Below are 10244 nucleotides of genomic sequence, written 5' to 3' on the forward strand. Positions count from 1 at the left end.
TGAAGCTACAACTCCAGTGATGCTACTTGCTGTAACAAGCCATTGCACATAAATAGTTTGGAGTCGCTTTTTTTCCCCATTTCGTCCAGTTTCAAGTGGTGTTTAACTGGATGGAGTTTCGTGAAGACTGCGTGTTTAAAAGAAAGCAAGCGCGAATTAATAACGCGGAGTGACCACCGTCCGCATATTTAAAAGACGCTAGCATGCGCAATACGTGGCTTTATAATGTTATTAGAGAAGCTAGCTAATCTTAGTTTGTTTGGCTAACGTTAAATGAATCCTGCTTTACGGTTTTCGATCCCTGTAGCAACTAATGGCGCTAAACAGTTAACGTTGGCCAAATTTATTTTTATTTGCTTTTAGTGAATCAACTTAGTTTGTCACCCGCATAAGCTAGTAGCTAGCTAGCCATTAGCCGTGGACCGGAGACCCTTCACTGTTTGTGTCCGCGGTATGATTCATCTGATTGATAGATGGGGCTTTTAAGGATCATGATGCCGCCCAAGATCCAGCTTTTGGCTGTGTTGGCCTTTGGAGTGGCGATGCTCTTTATTGAAAACCAGATCCAGAATCTGGAGGAGTCACGAGCCAAACTGGGTGAGTCCAAAACAAAGGTGGCTAAGTTTGTAAACATAGGATTATTGCTTTGCATTATTGTGCCAGTACAAACTGCTGTTTGAGTCTTTGAAAATGATGTCAGACAAGGTGGCTAGAGGTTTGAGTTGGGCAAGGTAATGCTTGAAAACAGTTTTTCACACACAACATACTTTTAATGCTGCAGAGAAAGTTCTGTAAGGTATAACGAATATCTTACTTAGTACTTATGAGTTATTTAAATGGTTGCCGATGCCTTCATTACACTAAATTAGCAGCTACTGACTAATGGAGAAGACAATATTATATTTTATTTTAAACATGAATCATTTTAGCACAGCCTCATCATCAGTCTCAGCTGTCACATCGTGTTGTGTAGGGCAAATGGATCAGTGTAAACAAACATTGAGTGCATTGCTCTACAAATGTCATGCAAATGCTAAAACTGTATGCATTCAACATGTCCTTCCAGGCTTGAAGAATTTTTGGATGAATATGCAGTCGAACAGACACATCAAGCAGTGAGTGATTGTGAATGACTTGAAGCTAGAGAAAAATGGCTTTAAATTAAGGGCTCACTCTGCAGTTTTTCCTCTTTTGAAATCCTGGAAGTGGCACCTACTGTAAAGCAGACCTGTAGTATTAATTAAATACAGAATTTTGCTAATGGCTTATAGTTGGCTAGCAGTTGGCATTTAGTTTAAGAAAAATGAATGTATGGTAAATTTTGCCTCTTTATTTAAATTCATCTCATTGGTAGACTGCTGGCTTAAGAGACTGCCAGCCATTCCACTCCTACACTGCAAGTGTTTTTCCACTGCATGGTACCGTCTCAACTCGACTCCACCATGCTGTGGAAAAGAGCTATAATAAAAGCAGGTTTAAAGTGGACCCTCGCTGACAAAGAAGGTATAACTTGGCCTTAATAGGATCAGAAGGATGGTTGTAAAAAGCATAGATGAGGAAACACAATAGAAATGAGAACATTCATTAACTGACATTCAAATATCTCAAATTGTGGACATCAGTAGCAATATAGTCACCCCAGATTTTAATCATTTTAGAATCAGCTAATTTTGGTTCACTGTAGAGCAGTGCTTGCTTGAGGTAGAGATCTCCGGAAATCCAGTGTTACCCACATTTATGATTCTTCTTTGAAGCAATACAAAGAGCCAAATGGCCTTGAACTCCTGGCCCTGTCTCCTGTTCTCATTAAGCAGTCGTACATAATATTTTCTCTTTTTTGCCTTCCTCTGGCGCCCTTCTTCTCCTTATTGATTTTTACTGCGGTTGGCAGGCAACTTAGTGGTGTATTACTGCCACCATCTGGAGTAGAGTCTGGGTCTGGAAATGTGCGTGTGTATAACAGCAGACCCACGCAGACCCCAAATGTTGTATGAATGTATAAGGTACAACTGGAGACAGGTCTGCAGCTGTCTGTGGATACAGAAAGTATGTCCGTGTCTTTATTTTGTAATGTAACACTGTTCATATTTTGTTCTGTAAAGCGGACTGATATATAAGCATGGTACAAGAAATAAAAAAGAAGTATGAATAGTCATTAAGATCCTGCAGACACACAAGCATCAACCTTTGAGCGTTCTCTCTCCTCGTGTCAGACATTGAAGGACTAGCTGAGCAGCAGGATGCTTCCATTACACTGAGCAACCCAGCCTGTCTAAGAGATACTCACAAGACCATTCCTGTAATTGGCGTTAATTAACATTGCAGCGGAGATAAGAAGTGAGAGAAAACAATTTTAGTTATGCCTCCTGTCAATGTTATCATCATAAGCTTAACTAATTGTTTTGATGTTGTTGTGTTTTGAAGGACTATGTTGTTTTCCTTAATTAAGGTCTCGCTGGCCTTAATTTTCAAACCATTTGTTCATTTATACAACGGATGCATTTCTGTCTTAGTCTTTATTGTTGTGTTTGTGGCCTCACACCTGCTGTGTTTGCTTCCAAATGAGAGTAACAATAAGCATCAACTAACTTGCACATTAAAATCCAGGCAGCAGAGGAAAGCAGCCAGTCTATCATCATATAAATTGAAGATTATATTGATTCACGTGCCATAAATAAGCAAGCAATCAAAATGTGCTGTATTTGATGGTATAAAGGTGTATATGTCTGATCATAAATGGTAAATATCATATTTCCTGCCTTCTCAGAACGTGCCATTGCCAGACACGAGGTGGCTGAAATAGAGCAGCGTCACAGTGAAGACACTGGGCGGGAATTATCACCACTGTCAGAGAAAGATGACACGGTCATCATCTACAACAGAGTGCCCAAGACTGCCAGCACGTCCTTCACTAACATTGCCTACGACCTGTGTGGGAAAAATCGCTTCCACGTCCTGCACATCAACACAACCAGAAATAACCCTGTCATGTCTTTACAAGACCAGGTAAGAACACGGACCAGTGCTGCATTTAGAAGCAGCAGAACAAGCTAGAACAAGCTCATAGAGAAGTCAAAATCCCATACAAAACACGAAAGGTCAGAATTTATGACGACGTGAAATATTTTGCGAATAGTGCAAATAGTTAACTTTTTTTATACAATGGCAAATAAAAGATTAAATTAGAGCAAATTTCTGGCAAAGTACTGATGATACTGTAGTTAATACAACAAAGAAGCAAAGATTGACAAGTCCTTTGTTGGCACAGCAGATGCTCAGCTCATGACAGGCTTGTGGCCATTTTGATCGTCTCAAATGAAAATCTGGAATTAAAAATAGCCCATTGTTGTGGCCAGAGTTGTACTGGTTGTAACATGAAACGCTTTCACATGAATGTAAGAGCTTTACTACTAAAACTTAGAGGGGCTTTGAGCTCTGCCCCATCAATAGCCTCATCTAACATCTGTGCAATGCAGTACTTCATAAGTTTGTTAGTTAAAGTCTCTGACTGTGAATTCTATTTTTTTACCGGCTGAGACAGCGTGCGTGCGTGCGTGCGTGCGTGCGTGCGTGCGTGCGTGCGTGCGTGCGTGCGTGGCTGTGTGGCAGCAGCAGCACACATTACTGCCTCTGTTACACTGGGTGCATTTATACTGCTGTTAGTGCAGCTTAGGACACATACTGTAAATGCCCCAAAGCTATGCTAGTGTTATTTTTGGCTGCTTGTGCCAAGGTAATATCCTGTCTGCCATCTCACAAACAGTCTGCCTCCTCTGCACATGATGAAACAGAGCTGAGGGGAAAGAATCATTCTGCTGCTACATCACAGTCCAACTCATTTTACCACAGGAACATTCACATTTGTTTCCAGTAATAGCATTTAGCTTGGCCAACACTGGCGAATATGTTTTACTTTGTCATACTTTTTACTCTCTCGAACCGCAGAGTGTGTGTCAAAGATAACAGTAATAGATGGAGGCGGCGTGCTCATCTGTGGAGAGCCTATTCACAGTTAAATGGGCATCGGGTGGAAATTAGTTCAGTTTGATTTTAACTGATGAAATTTGTACTTCAGGGCATATTTTATGTGAGACATTAAACGGCTGTTGAAACATGCCTTTATCATTTTGATCCAAGAATTGCAGCAAAAAAATATATTGTAAATTGAAGAACTGTGATTATAAGTGCTATTGACACAGAGCATCGTTTCTGTTGATGACTCAGGTCACTTCTCACAATCCTTTATACCATCACTTTGATTTTCTCACTAAACCTTTCCTCTTAGTGTCCTGTGCAAGAGATGCTCTGAGTTGAAAAGGATGTTGATTCGCCTTTAAGTTGCCTTCAGTCGTTTACCTGCAGCAGTGAGTGGTGTAGTACTGCGTGACTTTTTTCATCATACAGCCCAACCTACCTTTTTGAAAAGACACTGTTGGGGGCAAAGTTGTAACTACTTAGTTTCACACTAAACTTTATTCTGACTTCATTCATTTTATACCCTCGTCCTGATCTGTGTCTCGCCACATTTTACTGCAGAGGTCTACAGCGAGTCACTTGGACATCATGCTTTGGTTTTTGTCCTGACATGCTGTGTGAATTGTAAGATCATACATACACTCAACTATGTCCAATCAATTCAGTTCCCACAGGTGGACTTCAGCCCAGTTCTAGACACATCTCAATTACAACTAAAGCAAACAGGAGGCACCTGACCACAGTTTGGAGCCACAGCAAAGGCTCTGAAATCTTTTTATGAATAGAGTTCAGTTTTTTTTAAATAAATTTGCAGAATAAATAAAATGTGCCGAAAGTGAAGAAGTGTGAATACTTTCTAAAGCCACCTGCACAGACTGCAGCCTTTATAACGTGTGAAAATACGAATAGTCACAGTCTTTTTAGTAAAAATACAAATGAATCAGTCTTCTCTGGTTACTTTGTTTTGTTGTTGCTGTGCTTTTCCATTTCCTGCAGTTTCCCTTCTGCCTCCGTAATTAGTTTCCATTATCTTTGGCTACAGGTGCGCTTTGTCAGGAACGTCACCTCGTGGAGAGAGATGAAGCCCGGCTTCTACCACGGCCATGTAGCTTATCTGGACTTCTCAAAGTAAGGCCCTTCATTTCCTGTAATGCCATTAATATCCAGATTAGTTACAAACAGTTAGCAGAGCAGATAAAGGGAGGTCATGTATTGACTGCTAACGTGCGCTTTAGTGTTGATTAATAGCATTGTTGTACTTATCTCCCCTGACACTATCATTTCAATGATCACAGGTAATTATCCTAATGGTCTAAGTGTTATTCAGTGAGAGGGATCCTGTTAAGTTGCAGTCTCAGTCCTCCCTGATGCTGCCGCTAATGGAAAAACTGATTCCTAAGTGGAATAAACACACTATAAGCTTGGTATATAAAGGTCTTATGTCATTTGGTTTTTCAACCAGTGTCAGTTCATTGTAAGTAGAATCTTTAAAAAAACATGTCGACCCTTTTCTTTTTGTCTAGGTATGGTGTGAAGGGTAAACCCATGTACATAAACGTGGTGCGAGACCCTATAGAGCGGCTGGTGTCCTACTACTACTTCCTGCGTTTTGGAGACGACTACAGACCCGGCCTTCGACGACGAAAACAAGGGGACAAAAAGGTCTTTATTTCCAGCTCATCATTCTCTCTTGTTAATCTTTTGTTTGACGACCCTGTAGGCGTTTTGTTGTCAGCACACTGATTCACCAGAGCAAGTGTTTGTGTTGTCTTTCAGACCTTTGATGAGTGCGTGTCATCAGGCGGATCTGACTGTGCTCCCGAGAAACTCTGGCTGCAGATCCCCTTCTTCTGTGGCCACCACTCAGAGTGCTGGTGAGTCGGCTGCAGCTGCGCACACACTCGACAGTAAATGCACATTAAACTAATTGTCATCCCCCGCCACCGTGGTACATGATCCATGGAGCATTATGTCGTCGCGCTGGCGTCTTGCGACTCTGTAGACACGCTCCTGTGAACACAATAACTCAAAACCTATATGTAGTAGGAACTTCATACCTGCACCACAGGCGGTGTCCCATATGACGTAGGTGATGTGATTAGATTTTTGAGAACCTTCTGCATAAATCTGCATATTCATGAGGGAACAGTGATTACTCAGAAATTTGCTGTAACGCCTCAACACTTCAAGCTAACAAGTTCAGACTGACTCCAGATATGAAGTGTGCAATGACAAACATGTTTGTGTAAAAAATCTCTGCTAATTAATGAGCTAATAAGCTTGATTAGGAGGAAACTGATTTTTTTTTTTTTCTTTTTCACAATACCTCAAGAACAATACATGGTAGAAAGTTCGTACTTACACCACAGGTGCTCCATATGGAATAGATGATTTGATTTAGATTTTGGTGTGCCTTGTTGCATATATTTGCATATTAATGAGGTGAAAGTGGAGATCATGGCGTGATGTAAGGCAATCCAAGTCTCTCTTGTTTTTATTTCCAAATTGTGATTTGCATGTGTGTCAAATGTGAGCTCAGTTTTTATGAAAAACAAAAAAGTAACTACTCAAGTTGACTTTTCTTAAACTGAAAAAAAAAGATGCCAAGAAAACCAACAGTAGCTGCATTGTTTTTATCTGTGCTATGAATGTAGAAACAAGATATGTTCAGTATAGTCGTGTTTAAATATCATACGAATAGAAACAGAAAATAATTGCAGTATAAATTGCATCACAACATATAAATATGTATTTTCCTCAGTTCAGCCCTACAGCACATAGTGAAACTAATCATGGAGCATTCAGCATCAGCAGCACATGGCAAACAGAGACACCTCACTGAATTTCATCTGCCCATACATCAGGTAGAAACGCCGACCTGACTGATCTCAGATGTACAGGTAGCACTTTATGTTCAGTGTAGGGCTGGGGGAATAATCTAATTTTATTTTTCGATTGTGAGTTTGGCTTCCAACGATTATGAAAACAAGATAATCGAGATAAAACGATTATTGCCCTGCATTCTGTTTTGCACCAAAGTGATCTCAATATTGATCAAAATAAAAACTGTGAGCTCTGTGTGCAGGAACGCCGGCAGTAGATGGGCCCTGGAACAGGCCAAATACAACCTGGTGAATGAGTACCTGCTGGTTGGAGTCACCGAGGAGCTGGAGGACTTCATTATGATCCTGGAAGCGGCGCTGCCACGCTTCTTCAAGGGGGCCACCGAGCTCTACAAGACAGGTACCGACACAGCATACCACAGCATTCATTTCGCTCCCCTACCAATCAGTAGTAACCCTGTGTTGCCCAGAACTGACAGACTCATTACACTGTCTCATGTTACTCCAGGAAAGAAATCCCATCTGCGAAAGACCACTGAGAAGAAGCCTCCCACCAAAGAGACAATAGCCAAGCTGCAGCAGTCTGACATCTGGAAAATCGAAAATGAGTTTTACGAGTTCGCACTCGAACAATTTCAGTTTGTGCGTGCTCACGCTGTCAGGGAGAAGGACGGAGAACTTTATGTCCTGGCCCAGAGTTTCTTCTATGAAAAGATCTACCCAAAGTGAACTGAAAATGTAGCCAGAAAATAGTGACAAGGGCTGAACAGGCAGAAACTCTTATTTAGAAGTCGTAGACACTGGGACGCAACGAGAGACACTAAGTGGTGCAGGTTGATGCCGGATTTATTTTTCCTGTAATCCCACTTTTACTGGGATTCTAATTTTCACCCTCTTATGGTACAGAAAAGCCTTTTCAGTCTGTACAGTGGAGTTTCTACAAGGAATGTGTCTATGTTTTTTTTTTTATTGCTGTGCAGCTGTTGAGAAAATCTAACACGGATAAACTATCAGTCTGAGCTGTGAGAAACATTTTCTGCTGAAATAGATACTGAATGTGGTACATTTCAACACCGAAACACAAGAATCACAAGGATTATTATTATTAAGTTGTGTTTTTTTGGTTTTTTTGGGGTGGACCATTGAGATAAAAACAAAAAACACTAGTTCAACAAGTCTAAAACCACATTTTAAAGTATCTTCTGGGCAAAACAAGCTCATCCGGTTTATGTAATTTTTTTTTTTTTTTTTTGCACAGTCCATTTAAGGTGCACCAGTACTTGTTTACAAATTACAGAATATGTAACTGTTACAAAACACAGCAGAGGAACCGAGGAGAATCTGTACGGACTGTGTTAATATGCAGTGGTTTGTTTTTGGACCAAACGGTAGCGACAGAAAATAGATCGGACCATTGCATCCCTTGGTGCGTGACTAGTAATTTTTTATCCCACTGAGATGTTCTCAATTTTTAGACATGTTTAACACATTGTATCAATATTTTATCACAGAAATAATGATGAGCCTATTTGATATAACTGATTGCTGCTGTTTTTTAGCCTGTGAAAGGACCACGTTGAGCAGGAGAAAGGTATTAATCAACAGTGAATACGATGTTTGAGCACAGGGTTTAACAGCTTTGACTTGGCCACAGGGTTATTTCCAGCAGCTTAGAAAGTGGAGTTGAGAGGTAGAAGTGATAGTGCCTTTATTACAATATATAGGACAATTTATTTTGTTTTCATTTTCCAGTGGTTCTACAATCATGTTCCTTCTTATTTTGGTGTATCTTTATGAACTGCATTTCCTGTTTTGTTGTGTTTTTACACCCACCACACTAACAGCCTAAACATAAATACAAACATTATATAATACAAAATATCTTGGCTTGTTTTCTTCTCGCTGTATTCTCAATTGAGAGTTGCTGATTGTGTCTTAATTTGTGTGTTTGTGTCATGTGACTCATGATAGCACTGATCAGCAGAGAGTGACGGGGAACATTGATGATTTAGAGGCTCTTTTAATGGCACCACTCAATCTTGAAAAAGCTTTTTATTTTTTTTTAAAGGGGAACTCCATCTATTGTTCGTCTTTAGAGTTGGGGGCTTGTGACTGTCAGATTTTCTTTTTAAAAAGCTTGTTTGTATGTTAATTAAAACATAAACTGGCCAAAACTGCAGCAGGAAAGTCCACCCTGACTTTTAAGCTCCAAAATACCTGGTTCCTCCATTTCCCATAGTGCAATTGGATATAGCATCTTTTGTGACATCAGCCCTGCCTGGAAGTTAACATTTATGACATGTTTGTTCAGCATGAATATTATTCATGTTTGCTCACAATGCAGTTATGGCAGAACTTCCACAGATGGCTATCGCATAATATAGAAAATGTCCCTGATTAAACTGAAAAGAATTTGACATGAATATTAAATATCTCACCCTGTGCTCTTTTATCAACCACTCTGAGAAATTACATTCCTCTAAAATTGTATCAGACAAAAACCTTTGTCAAAAAGATCTCATGTCTTTCATGGCTCAGTTTAAATGCTTTATTGATCTGGTTAATGTTTGAAAATAATTGTTATACTGTATGGTTGATTTTACGCTCGCAGCTCTGAGCTTGTATTTAGGCAAAGCTAAATGCTAATGTCAACATGCTAACACACTCAGTGTTGATACTAACATACTGAAGCTAAGCAAATGTAATATTCATTTTTATGTAATTAAGTTTAATTAAAATGAATGTAGCATGTTAGGATGCTAACATTTGCTATTTAGCACAGGTCACTGAGTACAGCTGAGGTTGATGGGAATTTGGCAGATATTTAGTCATGAACCAAAGTAGTGGACACACTGAAACGTTGACCTGATGATGACAGCAGATGACGTTGTTGCACCTCATCCCGAGGAAGACATTAATGTGAAGAAAATTTCAACATTTTTCATCAAATCTTTGGTCTATAAAATGAATATAGTGAAACATGTGAGTTGTCTACAGCTCAAAATGGCATCTTCAGGTTACTTGTTTTGTCTGACCAACGCTCTGAAACCAAAGATAACAAAATGAAAAGCATAAAATCGCCATATTTGAGAAGCTGGAACCAAAGAATGTTTACCATTTTTTTAGTCTAATGCCAAATTATCAAAATAATTGCAGATTATTTTCTGTCAGTCGACTTTAATGATTAATGGATTGTTTCAGCTGTAATCTGCTTTATTTTTTTAGCCTTTTTTCCACAGGCTTTTAAGGTTGATTTTTTTTTTTCAGGAGAGGAGACTGTATTACATACTGTACATGGTGGGGGTAGAACTCATCCCATATGTGGACAGACAGGCTTGATTTCGCCTTGCACCCTCTTCGGGTCTCTTACAGTGATTTACATGAACACAGTAACTCTTGACTCCATTTCTCGTCTTTTGGCTCCAT

At 39.7% G+C, this 10244-nt stretch overlaps 1 protein-coding gene across 1 annotated transcript; it reads left to right on the top strand.

Annotated features, from left to right (window-relative positions):
• On the top strand, positions 1–8997 carry hs2st1b (heparan sulfate 2-O-sulfotransferase 1b). Its single transcript, XM_023425997.2, has 7 exons — positions 1–597; positions 2768–3006; positions 5018–5103; positions 5499–5637; positions 5752–5849; positions 7061–7218; positions 7327–8997. Exons 1-7 carry the CDS (start codon positions 474–476, stop codon positions 7545–7547), a joined length of 1065 nt encoding a protein of 354 aa, XP_023281765.1. The 5' UTR covers positions 1–473; the 3' UTR covers positions 7548–8997.
• Positions 8998–10244: the final 1247 nt, after the last annotated feature.

The sequence above is a fragment of the Seriola lalandi genome, unplaced genomic scaffold, assembly GCF_002814215.2.
Source record: "Seriola lalandi dorsalis isolate HSWRI2012SDOR001 ecotype SW California unplaced genomic scaffold, Sedor1 jcf7180002054797, whole genome shotgun sequence".
Classification (NCBI taxonomy): domain Eukaryota; kingdom Metazoa; phylum Chordata; class Actinopteri; order Carangiformes; family Carangidae; genus Seriola; species Seriola lalandi.